Source organism: Astatotilapia calliptera, chromosome 15, assembly GCF_964374335.1.
Source record: "Astatotilapia calliptera chromosome 15, fAstCal68.1, whole genome shotgun sequence".
Lineage (NCBI taxonomy): Eukaryota > Metazoa > Chordata > Actinopteri > Cichliformes > Cichlidae > Astatotilapia > Astatotilapia calliptera.
In genome coordinates this window covers 25,374,147-25,389,707 of record NC_137436.1, presented here as the reverse complement: position 1 = coordinate 25,389,707, position 15,561 = coordinate 25,374,147, and the positions used below count along the sequence as shown (strand labels likewise).

At 42.9% G+C, this 15,561-nt stretch overlaps 2 protein-coding genes across 3 annotated transcripts in view; one reads left to right on the top strand and one right to left on the bottom strand.

Annotated features, from left to right (window-relative positions):
• mei4 (meiosis-specific, MEI4 homolog (S. cerevisiae)) overlaps window positions 1-15,561 on the bottom strand; it is a 76,409-nt gene that overhangs the window by 13,448 nt on the left and 47,400 nt on the right. The gene's annotated exons all lie outside the window — the stretch shown is intronic.
• Window positions 7,735-10,874, top strand: LOC145420504 (uncharacterized). The gene is made up of 2 exons (XM_080289823.1): window positions 7,735-8,141; window positions 8,553-10,874. The coding sequence occupies exon 2, from the start codon at window positions 8,557-8,559 to the stop codon at window positions 10,402-10,404; it is 1,848 nt and encodes a 615-aa protein (XP_080145949.1). The 5' UTR covers window positions 7,735-8,141; window positions 8,553-8,556; the 3' UTR covers window positions 10,405-10,874.

Genomic DNA, 15,561 nt, shown 5'->3' with positions numbered 1-15,561 from the left:
ACTAAGTTTTAAAATTACTCATACTAATCTTTCTGGGTCACAAAATAAACTTTTAACATATTTTCAGGCGAGAAAGTAGTTGTGTAAACATCAAATATCTGCTCGGTTTATCAAGATATCCCATATTTGCAAAAGTGCTTCGACGTTTTCAGAGGCGTCTGCTACCCACCAGCTCGACAGCTAGCCGGGAGCTCGAGGGTTACTGATGCGGCCGAGAACGGCACAACTCCCGGCACATCATTTTCAGATCACCGCGGAGTTTCGCTGCTCGGGTTAAACGTAATATATAAGTCACTTAGACAACCTAAAAATGTTATTGTTGGGCTTTTTTCAGTGTTTTGTTTGTTCGTGAGTAAATCGGTTTGGTTGAGATTAAAGTTATTAGATTAGATAAAATAAAACTTTATTAATCCCCCGGGTGGGTTCCTCCTTGGTTTTCACACAGCTGACTAAACGTCAAACAGAAAACTTATTAAACAGAAGTATGAGACAGTCGAGAATTTACGCCAGTGTCTGGTTATATTTTAGATAGCAAGAAGCAGACGGCCGAGTTTATTAAACTCCACCGAGACAGCGGTGACGCTAATCAGAACTAGCCTTCTGATTCAGAAGGCTAGACCGTCCAATTTCACGCCTTTAAATTTTAAAGGCGTGTTTGTGTGTGTGTTTATACAATTGCTATTATGTTTGCACTTTATGTGTAATGTTACTGACTGCAGAGATCAGTAAGATGTGTGTATTTTTTATTTATTAGTTTTATTTATTTAATATTATTTTTTAATTGAATGACTGTCTAGTAGTTCACAGATGTTGAAAAACTGAGTGTGGTAAAGCCACTGATTTTTTTAATGTATATTTCTGCAATCTGCACATTGTACTGACTTTCATTTTAATGTTTACACCAGGGTTCCTTGTCAGCACTTTATGCTCAGATGTTTGTAAGCTAAAAATAAACTATTGTGTATGTTCAAATATACTGTTGTGATTGAAGAAGTTAAATAAAAATGTCAGTCATCAATTCATGCATCACCTCATGTCATCATAACAGAGGTCTGTCTTCCAGGAAAGAACAGTTTAAAATTAATGTAATATAGTATTGGCCATACTATATGATGTATTGCTTGTCTTTGTTTAATAATACAGAAGACAAATACCTTAAAAAATAATCGCATATCGCATCGCAATCGCAATATTGGGGCAAAAAATCGCAATTAGATTATTTTCCATAATCGTTCAGCCCTAATTTATTTCATATGTTAGAAATCACAGAAGACATAAGAGCTTTAGATTTGGAACTAAACTGGGTATTTTACATCATTGTGACTCAGTTTGTCTCGATCTGAACGTGCTGTCGGCTTTTAATCACTTTTTTATTCCAGAACAGTAAAGCCTGGAAGAACACGAGCTTTCACTGAGAAACTAGAGTAACTGATGATAATCACTTCACACCCTCCAGTGGGATGAGTTCTCTCTCTGGGCTCCTGCTCCACTGGGAGTTACAGGTAGCTTGGCATGTCACACATTAGCTCCAACGATTTTAATTGCTCGGAGTTGAGATCAGTTTAACTTCCTGTTGAGTTTAATGATAACCACATCGCTGTCAGTCTCTTCTTGTTACTGCATATAGTGTTGGTGGAGTGTTTATATCTATGTCAAATTTTAAAATCTACTATTGTATCTTAAAATCTGGTTTCTTTTTCCTTTTAAGGGAACTCTGATTTGAAATTTGGGATTGTAAGGTTATTCTAGATCACTAAAATAAAAAATAAAAGCTTGACACTGGAAAACAAAACTATGTGAAATGATTTTGTTGACTCTGAAAACTAAACTAAAACTACAACTAAGCCCTAGCTTCAGTATTCATTAACTTGGCGAGAACTGGTTATCACAGTTTGCAGATGAAGCTTAGATGGGCCTGTTTATTGAGCCTTTGGAGATTCTTTCAGAAGATTCTGTGTTTTTATGCTGATTTCCTTCTGGCATTAAACTAACACTAACACTAATAAAAACTTAAGCAAAACAATCAAAACTCACTCTGGAAACTAAATGAGACTAAACTGAATTAATAACAAAAAGTCAAAACAAACTAAAACTGCAATAATTAGAAAATACTCCAGACGTGTTTGGATGTGAAGAATTGCTTCCTTTCTTAAAGCATAATCAGTTTTACATTGTTGCGCTGCTCTTTCAGGCTGACTCACTGCATTTATTAGCTGTTTATACTGTAAAAATGACCAAAGTATTTAAACATGAAGTACTGTAAAGTTGGTAATGGGCATTTTGAGCAGTGACTATTCACTGAGAACTATTCGACAGAGTTCAGCAGTGGCAGACTTTTTGATCTCTGAATGTCTACATGTGTCAAAAAGCATCTGTTATGCTTTCAGAAATATTATTTCCACATAAATAAAACCACAATAATCTTAATTATTATTATCTTAATGTTTTGTTGACTCTGTTTACCTGGACCTAAGGTGAGGAACACAGACTATTCCTGTTGGTTCTGCACTGACGTGAACACGACCACTCTCTGCTTTCCGCACAAACAGAGGAGGAAACAAGTCCCCGAAACTGACGGCTTCCTTTTTCCTCTCTTTGTCCGTTCAGGAGCCTCTCCTACCCGTGTTTTATTTTCCTTCCCTGCTAACCATCTGGTTCAGGGTGGTCCACTGATTCAACTGACAGAAAGTCGATACAATCTCATCCTAGTCGGCGTTCTCTTGGCTCATATCTTGACATCTCGGCTGCCCGGGGAGGTGGAAGAACACAGGTTTCTCTGACACACACACACACACACACACACACACACACACACACACACACACACACACACACACACACACACACACACACACACACACACACCTGTGAGTTTCTCATGATCAGAAACTTAGAAAGTTCCACTGGGTTGGGTGATTTGTCAAGTGGAGGTGGCAGATCTGACAGCGGCGTTCCCCCATAGACCAAACCACAGTATTTACAGTGTTTACCCAGTTGGAAAGACTTGATAGAGTAGAAATGCCAGAACTGACAAATAAGCTTTACTCTTTTTCCTCCTTCTGTTTGCCTCCCTGTCTCTGAAGCCTCTGAAGGTCAGAAATAATCCAGAATATTAATGTTCAGACACATGATGCATCAGCTCAGGTTAAAGGACTGTTGTAAAGTCTGTTTATTACACATTTAACTAAACTGCCTTTGCTGCAGTTACTTGTTCACAGCTCTCCTGTGCAGTGACTAGGGTTGCCACAAACGATTATTTTGATAGTCGACTAGTCACTGATTATTTTTGCGATTAGTCGACTAATCAGATCATCCATTGGATGTAAAACGTACAGCTTATTGCACCAGCATGCATCTGCTCTTATATAACTATCATTAGCTTATAGCTTTAAGTATTTAAGGTATTTGCTAACTAAAAATAAAGACAAGATGATAGTTTATTAAATTTTAATGAAATTTGCAGATTGTTTCGGTGAAGTTTAATAAACTCCTTGCTATCTAAAATATAACAGGACACCGGAGTATATTCTCCAGCATCTCACACTTCTGATAATCAGCTGTCTGCTTGATGTTTATTCAGCTGTGTAAAAACTATAACTTTAATCTCAGCCAAGCCGATTTACTCAGGAACAAATAAAATACTAAAAAAGCCAAACAATAACATTTGTAAGTTATCTAAGTGACTCATATATATTTAACCTGAGTAGCGAAAGACGGCGGTGGGTTTGAAAATGATTTGCGGGGAGTCCGGTGTTCTCACGGCGCTAGTGAGCCTTGCCCCCGGCTAGCTATCGAGCTAGTGGGTAACAGACGTCTCTGAAAACGTCGGAGCGCTTTTGAAAATATGTGGTGTCTTGATAAACTGAGCAGATATTTGAGGTTTACACAGCTACATTCTCGGCTGAAAATATGTTAAACGTTTATTTTGTGACCCAGAAAGAATAATAAAAGTAATATTAAAACTAACTAGCTGCCACCATTGTTGAAAACTGAGCTGGGCCGCGCTATGAATTCTGGGACACAGCTGCTTCTTCACGGTTTAACGGAAGCTGGCATCCTTGTACATGCATTGCTGCCATCTTCTGTTTCAGTCCGTGGGAAACAAATTTCCCACGTGTGGGACTAATAAAGGTTATCTTATCTTATCTTATTTTATCTTATCTTATTACACTCTTAAATCCTACTACTTATTCCTGCGTCTTTTGGGATCTTACAAAGCTTCAAACGACGCGTGCGTGCAATGGCACACGCATAACCCCCATTTCAACTCCCCACGCTAATACATCGGCGCCACAATACGATTGGGCTGAAAAAGGTGAAACACCCTCACAAATGAGTAACTGTTTTGCCCCAGTGTCACGCAGAATGTTAACAGCAACTTTCTTCTCTCCTCCCACCAAAGAAGCAAAACCTTTTTTTTTTTTGGGCCTGTCCCGTTTGGCTCTTTTGCCATCAGAATTGTTGTCTAAAGGCAAAGAAAGATGCCCAACGGATTTACTTTACCAAACTGACCATCCCAGCCTTGCCGTAATGGTCCATTTGATTCACCTTTTATTGTTTATTTTATTTTCACTTACTGAATACGGGACAGACTTGACTGGGGGAAAGAAGGGGAGAAAGAAAGAGGGAAAGAGAAACAGCTGAGAAGAGGGATGGGGGAGAAGGGCAAAAAACAAAAACCAACAGAATGAGCAGAAAAAAAAATGCATATATCAATCACCTGGATCACCTGCTGAGAAAGAAAAAAGAAAACAACCAGAAGAGAACAAGAGTAATAGAATAAACAACATCACAATGATATATGGGAATATGACAGTAAATACTAAATATCAAACATTATTGTGCAGCACATAAGATCAACAGAACACAGTGTGCTTTGAGGTAGGAGCCAAAAAGGGTGTAGTTTGTGGGTGTGATCACCCGTGTGTACACCTGTGAACATGGACGCGCTTGGGTTTTTTTTTTGTTTTTTTTTGTTTTTTAAAGGTTCCTTCATGTAATGATCTGCTAGAGGGTGTGGGGGGGCCACAGCCCCGTCCTCCAGGGCATGAAGCAGGTATGGAGGAGATCAAAACTCCAGACATCCAGAGGCCCCCAGAACACAAGAGACCAAGGAAGACCAACAGAGGGGCAGCCGCGCAACTGTCCCAGAAAGAGCTGAGGAGAGTCCCAGATGAGGGCTCACTCAGCAGCCGCGGAGCAGAAGCCAGGGGGAGTTGCAGTGATGCGCCCGTGAGCTCCGCCGGCAGCCAGCCATGCCTGAGTGACCGAGCCCCAGGCCGAGAGGCCGGGGGCACCCCACCTCCGAAGTGGCCCGAGCGAGCCCCAGGCTCCAGGCCCCGATAAGCGGCCGCCAAGGAGTGAGCAGGTGTGTACCTGGACGCCCATCCCCGGACACAAAGAACCACCAACGCACCGATGTCTGAGGGAGTCCGCCACTGGCAGGGGAAGTGGTGGTAGGGGGAGATAGGTCTCCAAACCTTGGAGGGCCTAAGATGTCCCCAGAGAGGTGGCGCCTGACACCCAACCTGACATATAGACACAGAAATACAGGCACACACATATACAAACATCCATTCCCACCCTCATGCTCTCATATGCACTTACTCCACACTCAACCAACGTGGAGACAGACATAAAGAGACGCTGTACACACGATCACACTCCTCAAGCGTACTCTACAAACCGGGTCTAGGTACCCTTGCCCCTGGAGGGGGAAACTGCACCCAGACCCAGGTGGTGTTACCCTTTTCCCTGCGGTGGGGGGAGGCAGACCGCCCCGACTCCGCAGCAGCAGGGAGGCCCCACACTCCAGACCGCAGTCGGACGGCCAACTCCTCCTCCTAGCCCCCCCGCTCCAGCAGGTCGCAGAGAATGGGGGTGAGAGAAGACTCCAAACCTCCCTCCACCCGCTCATTGTAGTGTTGATGCATGTGTGTTCTAAGGTGCATTTAAAACCCAGGAGGGCATGGAGCTACCTGCCAGAGAGCAGCAGGTAAGCGCATGGTCCCTCCTGCTAGCCCTCAATGTCTACGTGTATTTAACCTTGAGAGGTGGGCAACGACGCCAGGGGTGGGGTGTACACCCTGATGGTACTTTGGATTCCGTGTACCGTGCCCACCCCCAAGATCCTATATGTATGTGTAATGAGAGTGTGAGTAATGTGAATGTCTAAGTTGTGGGATAAAATTGAGGCAGAGGCAGCCAGAAGGGGACAGAGGGGGGGGGGGGGGGGGGTAGCCTCCTCTGCACCCTGGTGACATACCCCTACTCCAAGGTCCTGCATGTGTGGGTGGTTGTGGCGGAGCGGGAAGAGGGAGGCAGCTGGAGATGGGGAGGGAAGGAAGGGAGGGGCAAGTGAACCCTCCCTGGGGCCAGCTCCCCCGCTGACCCCAGTAGGCACCCCCATACTCCGCGACCCGCCAGGGAAAGGGGGCCCAGGCCCCACAGAGCCCGGGACAGTCCACCCAACCCCACCACAGAGAAAACTGCACCCACCCCACCATCCACTCATCTTCCAGACTACATAAGACAATAAACACCCAGGCTGAGATCTTCCTCCACCTCTCCTGTATCTCCCCCTCCTGCAGAGAAGCAAAACCTTTTTACACGAACGGTTTGAACTCGTCATCTATCCTGTCCTTCTCAGTTTTAAGTACGGCCACCCCTTCTAGAGCATACGGTTTGGTTTGCAGAAAGCTGATTGGGGAAGGAGATTTAGCCTTCCTGGACTGCTCCTTTCCTCTTAAGAACGGGACAGGCAGCAATGAGGTGTCCTTGCTCATGGCAATAGTAGCACTCTCTATTTTCAGTGGTTGCGGATGTGATACTGCGGGTGTTCTTTGGAGACCAGATTTTTGGACTGACTGAGTTTGGTGTGCTGTAAACAGGAGATGAAAACACACTTTTGTGTGTCAATGCAAACTCATCGGCCTGTACAGCAGCAGCGGCAAGAGTTGTAACTTTCTGTTCATTTAAGTAGGTTACTACTTTCTCTGGGAGTTGACTTTTGAACTCCTCCAACACCACAAGCTCACGCAAATCATCCAAGGTTTTTACCATGGTAGCGTTACACCATTTATCAAACAGAGTTTTCTTTTCCCTGGCAAACTCTACATAAGTCTGGGTAGCAGTTTTTCTAAGACCTCTAAAGTTTTGCCTGTAAGCTTCTGGGTCAAGCTCGTATGCACGTAGGACAGCAGCCTTTACCATTTCATAATCCAAACTGTCCTCCAATGAAAGAGCTGTGCACACCTCCTGAGCTTTCCCCACCAATTTGCACTGGAGTAGAAGAGACCATACAGTCTTTGGCCAGTGTAGTGCACCTGCAATGTGCTCAAACACTATGAAATACGAATCTATCTCAGTCTCTCTAAAAGCTGGGACTAATTTGATGTGCCTACTTACATCAAAGCCGTCCTCTGACTGCGGGGATGGTGACTGCGGGGCTGACCGAGGTGTAGGAGGACTGGCAGATACAGCGGCTCCCACCTCCAACTGCTGCTTCTGTAACTCAACCTCCTTTATGCGCAGTGTTAACCGCAGAAGGGCCAGTTTGAGGAGGGAGATCTTTCAGTGGGGCAGGAATGCCAGCAACAGCTCCCGCCTCAACTCCCTCTGCAGGAGCTGGCTCACCAAACAACCCCCTTTCATGCAGTTTAACACACAGGAGCTCTTTCAGCTCTTTCTTCTTCACGTTCAATGGCACAGGTACATCAAAAAAGTTTGCAATTAGGGTTGCAAAATTCCCGGAATTTTCAAAGATGGAATCTTTCCATGGGAATTAACGGGAATTAACGGGAATTTATGGGAATAAACGGGAATTAACGGGAATTTATGGGAATAAAGTGGGAATTTTCAAAATTGAAGGTTGGCTCTTCTTAGGGAACTTAAATATAGTTGAGGAAAGTATATTTTAGCATAATATTGACAAAAACAAACAAATGCAATTCAAATACACTTGAATATCCATGCCATTCCTTAATCACATGTACAGAGCACAAGCTTGCTGCATGGCTATTGAGACCACCTACTGGCACTGTGCATGCCTCCATCACATGTACACATGGACCACACTTTTGAGCCTGAAGGACAAAGAGTATTAAAGGCACACATTTGAGCCTGTGGACTTAACAAGTGAGGTAAGTTTTGATGATATTATGGGAAAATATATTCATTAAATGTTTAAATTGTGAATATCACATAAAATGTATTAATCTGGTAGATAGCAATCTGATAAGATGCTAAATAAAATGCTAGCATCTGATAAGATGCTAAATAAAATGCTAGCATCTGATAAGATGCTAAATAAAATGCTAGCATCTGTTAGATGCTAAATAAAATGCTAGCATCTGTTAGATGCTAAATAAGCCATAGCTAGTATAACATAAAGAAGATGCTAGCTTCCTCATTTGGTTGTTTTGTTTTGAAGATCATTCCAGTTGTTTAGCTAGCCTTACTATTTATATCTGTTTATTATCATATTGCAATTGTATTATTACGATCTCTTGCATTGCATTAGCATTTTTACAAGCTCTTGTTTTATTTTACAGAAAAATGCCACGTGCGCTATCTGATGTGTGGAGACATTTTACACCAGCTAATGTACAAGGGAAATCTGTATATATGTGTAAGTATTGTGATAAGACGTACGTGAAGAATGCCACAAAAATGCAGCAGCACATTGCAAAGTGCAAAAAAATTCCTCAAGGCCCAACACATGCAGCAGCCAGGAGTTCCACTCAAGGGGAAAATGAATCTGTTTCAGCTGTATCAGAGTCAGATACCCACTCATCAGCTCCTGGTCCCTCTGGCATCAGAGGATTCTTTGATTTTATGGATGACACTAGCCAGAAAAACGCAGATGAGTGTTTCGCTCGTGCAATCTATGCAACTGGCTCACCCCTGATGCTGACATCCAATGTGTACTGGAAGAGATTTTTGAATGTTCTCCGACCAGCATACATTCCCCCAACCAGACATGCATTGTCTACTCATCTACTGGATGAAGAGTTCAGTCGAGTTCAAGCAAAGGTGAAACAGACCATTGACCAAGCTGACTGTATTTCAGTCATCTCTGATGGATGGTCCAATATCAGGGGACAAGGAATTATTAACTACATAATCACCACTCCTCAGCCTGTGTTCTACAAGAGTGTAGACACAAAGGAAAACAGACACACAGGCCAATACATTGCAGATGAGCTAAAAGTGATCATCAATGACCTTGGACCAGATAAGGTTTTTGCACTGGTCACTGACAATGCAGCCAACATGAAGGTTGCCTGGGCACATGTGGAGGAGACCTACCCTCATATAACTACTATTGGCTGTGCAGCCCATACACTAAACCTTCTCCTAAAAGACATAATGGCACTAAAAACAATGGACACTCTGAATAAGAGAGTGAAGCAAGTTCTGAAATATGTTAAAGGCAAACAAGTAACTTCCGCTACATTTCTGTCAAAGCAAAAGGAAAAGAACAAGAGTACTACACTGAAGCTTCCCAGCATAACGCGATGGGGTGGTGTTGTTATCATGTTTGACAGCCTTCTGGAGGGAAAGGAGTCTCTGCAAGAGATGGCCATATCCCAGTCTGTAGGCATCGACAGTGACATCAAGAAGGTCATCTTGGATGATGTGTTCTGGGAAAGAGTATCTAGCAGTCAGAAAATCCTCAAACCTATTGCAGCAGCAATAGCGAAGATAGAGGGGGATGGTGCCATCTTGTCAGATGTCCAGTGCCTTTTTGCAGAACTCAAAGAAGAAATCCAGACAATTCTGCCCACTTCCCTACTACTGAAAGCAGAGGAAACGGCTGTGGTCAAGTCATTGGAACAGCGGAGGGAGTTCTGCATGAAGCCAGTGCATGCAGCAGCATACATGCTGGACCCCAAATATGACAAGGGCATACTTTCCGGGGAAGAGATCAACGGTGCCTATGCGGTCATTACAGCCATGTCTGACCACCTGGGTCTCGATAAAGGCAAAGTTCTAGGCAGTTTGGCAAAGTATCGAACAAAGCAAGGCCTTTGGAAAGGGGATGGAATATGGCAGTCATGCCAGCACATATCTGCAGCCACCTGGTGGAAGGGACTATGTGAATCTGAGGCCCTTGCACCTGTAGCCTCCATCCTCCTCCAAATCCCACCATCATCAGCCGCCTCCGAGCGCAACTGGTCACTGTTTGGGAACACCCACACAAAGGTTCGCAACAGGCTCACAAATGTGAGAGTGGAAAAGCTGGTCGGCATTCGGGCAAACCTACGGCTCTTTGAGCCTGACACAGAGCCATCCTCAACAAAGCTGGAAAGTGACACTGAAGAGGAAGACTCAGAGTTGGATGCTGAGGAAGTGGACATGTTGTTGGATGATGATGAGGTCCAGGAAGAGTCTATTGACTGAGCAAAAATGAGAAAAGAGGATTGCTTGAAGGAAGATTTGAATGTTTAATGGGACGTTTTGGAGGATAAGTGGCATTTTTCATTTAACCTTTTGAATGGGACTTTGTGGAGATTTTTGGACAGGGGGCATTTTTGAATGAGCGGGGTTAGGGGATGGTAATATTGAACTCAACATTTCTGTTTTTATTCATCCATGAAACAAGTTATTGAAACGTGTTCTATTCTACTGTACTTACAAATAAATCTGTTTAAATATCTGTTGAAAACATTTTGCATGGAGGTTTTCTTATGATTTCTGTTTATATTTATGCTTGGAAATAATATATTCCCAGTTAGTTCTCCTAAATTCCCATTAATTTCCATAATTCCCATTATTTCCATGGACAGTTTCCAATATGGAATATTTCCAAAATTCCCAAGCTTAACTTACCATGGAAATTTACCGGAAACTTTTCGGAAATTTACCGGAAATTTTCCTCCCCTTTGCAACCCTATTTGCAATGAGCACCAAATCACCCTTTTTACACCTTTCCAACTTCCCCTTAGTTGGACTCATGGTGAACTCCTCTAATTTAAACTCCATACTAACACACCCACTACAAACACCCTGCCCCCCACACAAGAAAAAACTGCCAACCAGAAAAACAGAGTCAACAAATGACACCGGCAACGACGACTACAACAAATAAAGAACGAACGAGCCCACGCCCCAAGCCAACCCAAACAAGACGAAAAAAAAGGAAAGGACGAGCCCCCAATTACGTTACACCCCAGCCCAGGGAAAACCGGCGTGCAACATAAGGAAAATAAAAATAAGGAGAAATGCCCCCACACTCCCTGCTCTCAAGGAAGAAACCAACAAAAAACAGCTACCACGGATTTCACAACAGCCAGTCAGTTTATTAAGTTCCAAAAGGTAGCAGGCGTCAGGGTGAGCATGGCCAAAACACCAAACAAAAAACTCTAGAAATGAAATGCAGCTGGCTTACCTTCACAGAAAACCCCAAAAGAAAATTACAGGTGTCTTACCTGCCTCCCTAACCAAAAACAGGAGAAAAGGTTCCCAAAGAAAAATGGCTTCTCACCCCTACAGCCACCGAGTAAAAACAAGTATCGACAACTATTTACATCTATATACAACAAACTATTTACAACACGGCAAAAGCTCCCAGAATACAAATTCACACGCAGCCACATGCACAGTTCATTGGGAACAGGAAGTAGGCAAGGGCGTGTCAGTTGAAAAGGGTCCTCATTTATAGCCGGCCTCTCCCAGTCCTCCACCAATGGTCAGCCTCCACCTGTAACTCACATAGCAGCAATAACACAGGACACAAACTATGGCACCCTCTGGGGTCCGTTCTTCGTACCTCGCTTACTACATCCAAGATCAAATGACACATCCAAGATCAAATCATCGCGCCAACTTTGAGCTCGCTATTCCGGTTCTCCGAACACACCTGTTGTTGACGATTAGTATAGCTGGATGAAGTAATGTGAGATCACTGGGTGGCTTAACAGGGGCTACGCATCGATAGTAGAAACATTGATCGGCAACCCTTTGATTGGTCGGCGAAAATGTCGAAGGAGCGCGCTCAGTATTTTTCGGCAGCAGAGCAAGAACTCTTGATTGAGGGATTTCAGGAGTTTCAGAGTTTAATTAAAATGCAAGGGAACACTGCAAAGGCTGCAAAAGCAAGGAGAGAGGGCTGGCAGAAAGTTGCTGACAAATTAAACTCGTAAGTAATTTAATAATAATAATAATGGATTGGATTTATATAGCGCTTTTCAAGGCACCCAAAGCGCTTTACAATGCCACTATTCATTCACTCTCACATTCACACACTGGTGGAGGCAGCTACGGTTGTAGCCACAGCTGCCCTGGGGAAGACTGACAGAAGCCAGGCTGCCATATCGCGCCATCGGCCCCTCTGGCCAACACCAGTAGGCGGTAGGGTAAATCTATTATATTATATTACATTATATCATATTATATTATATTACATTAAATCCTCTTTCACATTAGAGCCACAACAGGACCCACTAGAACATGGGAACAAGTAAAGGTGAAATATAAGAATATTCTACAGAATGGTAAGATTTATCACTTATATTGCTTTTAGTCTCTTGGAAAGAGACCCTGAAATAATCTGTTTGTTTGTTTATAACAGCAACCAAGAAAAGGGCAGAGCAAAAAAAGACAGGTGGTGGTCCTGCACCCCCTCGTCAGCAAGTTGGTTAAGTAAATAATACCCTCACGGGAAAATCGATCTCTCTATGAGCACACTGTCGCGCTGAGCTAAAGGATCCTGTCTATCCCGCAATATACGCTGAATTCTGAGGACTCTCCTTATCAATCTTGCACCTTCCGCAATGGGTGGCTCGCGTATACGGACAGGACATGGCTGCGACAGACTTCCCAAATCCACCTTCGTTTTTATAGCCGTGGTCTCTCATCTTGATTACACGAAGTAATTTACTATTACTACTCTAAAATATGAATTACATCTGAAATAATCAAATACATGGAATAGAATGATTAATAGTACATTTCCCTTTTTTTAGGAAATGGCCTGTATGTATCTGTATGAAATCAATAACAGAATCAAATACTGCATTAGCTTTAGTTACATTGATAATATTTATTTATGGAAAAACAGTGGAAAAATATCGCTGTTGCTTTCATATAGATGAAGCGGACATACCTGAGTGGCCGCGATCTAATCCTGTTTACATAAGATAAGATAAGATAAGATAAGATAAGATAAGATAAGATAGAACTTTATTAATCCCTCGGGTGGGTTCTTCTGGGAAATGCATAAAGTAAGCCTGCTCCCAAGCAGGTTTACGCTTACGGATCTGTTGCTATGACAGCAAGTCCCGGATGAGCTTCGGAGAACCGAACGATCCAAGATCATGCGAAATCGTCAACAATCAAATCCAGCTAACTTACTTAGCGAGGTACGAAGAACGGACCCCTGGTGTGGAAGACAAAAAACACAGTACAAAAAAAATATCCATGACACTGAATCATAACAACTTATTCCTGCGTCTTTTGTGATCTTACAAAGCTTCAAATGACGCATCGACTATTAAATCAGTCGTCGCCGACTTTGATAGTCAACATAATTGTGACTAGTCGACTAATCGTGGCAGCCCTAGCAGTGACACATTTTATTGGAGCTCACTTTCAGTTTAACATACAAATGAAGTGGTTCATAAACCACTGGTTTTAATGTTAACAGCCCAAACTTAACAAACATAGGCCAACAAGGTCAAGAAAGTTCTGTAACAGCACCACTGCCAAAGCTTCAGCACTTCAGTCTTTCCATCAGCAGGTAAACTTTACTTCACAGCCGGCTGGTCAGGTTAAATTTGTTTTTGACGAGATCAGGGGAGAGCGGGTGACATCACGCAGAACCTGCAGCAGGTACCGAGCCGCTTCGTGTGCCACGACACCACCAACACCAAAACTGAAGAACAGGACCAACACAATCGCTGGCTGCAGGTTAAAATGCTGGTGTTCGCAGAACAGGAGCACCATTAGAGAAACAGCTGAATGACACAGAGAACCACCATAACAACACCAGACCAGGGAAATTTCAGTCACTACTAACTCTCTACGAACCGGGCATGGAGCGCTAAATATTTACCTAGCAAGCTCAATTGGCAAACTACACCTTTAAACTGTACAGGTACAACACACTACATGGATACTGATACACTGATAAAACAGTTTTATTACCACCTTCTTGGGTGGTCTGCACCACACAGGAGGCCTTTTTGGAAAAAAAATTATTAAAATGCTCCAAATGTCAGCAGCAGCAAACACACAGTCAAAAGCTCCAGTTTAATGACTTGTTCATTAAACTGGAACTTGGCCACTATACCCCTACCTTTAAACCTTCACTGTAACCAAATGGATGAGTTATTAATAAATGAATCCCCCACACAGCTGTTATGTAGCAATAAATGCCAAACAGTTTTAGTATCAGGCTGTAAACATGTTTACAGCTGTTGTGAAGATTTAGCATGAGTTTATAAAAGCATCAGAGGAAATGCAGTTTTTGGTGTGCTCAGGACAAAAATCTGAAATGGTGAATGCTTTCTATGAGAAATAATCATCTTAGAAATTCTAAAATTAAGATTCAAGCAGTAATCTTTCCCCGTTTGTAAATGGATGGGCAGAATGTTAAAAGCCTGTTTTGTATGACCTCGTGTTTGTGACTTGGAGCTTGTGAGTAGTAAAGTAACCCCTCAGACTTGGAGCTTGTGAGTAGTAAAGTGACCCCTCAGAGGCTTCCACGTTTACTTTTCTAAAGTGACTTTGATCAGCTGCTCTGAACATTCCTCTAATGAGGCCGGTGTGCTGTGAGGACAGAGGACAGCTTTGATCTGCAGCTAACTGTCCGTCAGTTTATTCGCCTCATCCTGTTTAATCTGACCATTCTTCAGATGTCACACATGCACCGGTGGACGGACAGAGCCCACCTCACCGCACAGAGAGAATGTCCATCATCAGGCTGTTTAGGCGGAAAACCAGCCACCAGTGGTCTCTAACTCTAAACAGATCTCTAAACCTATGCTGAAAGCAGATGAAATATCTGCAGTTTTAGGAGGCCTCTCAACCTCATTTATCTCCGTTATCGGATTAATGATTCAATCTGGTTCTGATTTAGGCCAGAGTTAAAAGGAGTAGAGTGAAAATAGCTGGGCTTAACTGCAAATATGCATAGTTCTGCACTGGTAGCACACTATGGACTACCAAGAAAACCCCTTAGATAGAAAAGGGGGGCTCTGCAGTAAGAGTTTGCTCTCCCTGAATATGAACTTGTGTGTTATTTATTGCCTCTTCAATAAAAAAAATTGTCCTGATTGCTCTTTTCGTTCCAACAGATCTGCTAAGGTTCCTTTATGAAACTTTAACACCACTTTCCAAGAATAAAAAAACGATTTTACTACCGCTACACCACTGCTAGCACCCTTAACACAACCTTGGTTAGTTTTGTTTCTCTTTTGCCTACATTATGTGCTTCTGAGGTCGCTAAAGTTAGACACATCAGTGGATTTTGGAAATAAACTGGCAGACAGTCTCTCTCTATGTGAGCTCAGTCATAACTTGGATTATAGTCCAGAAAGTTTTGGCGAAAACTGGCTT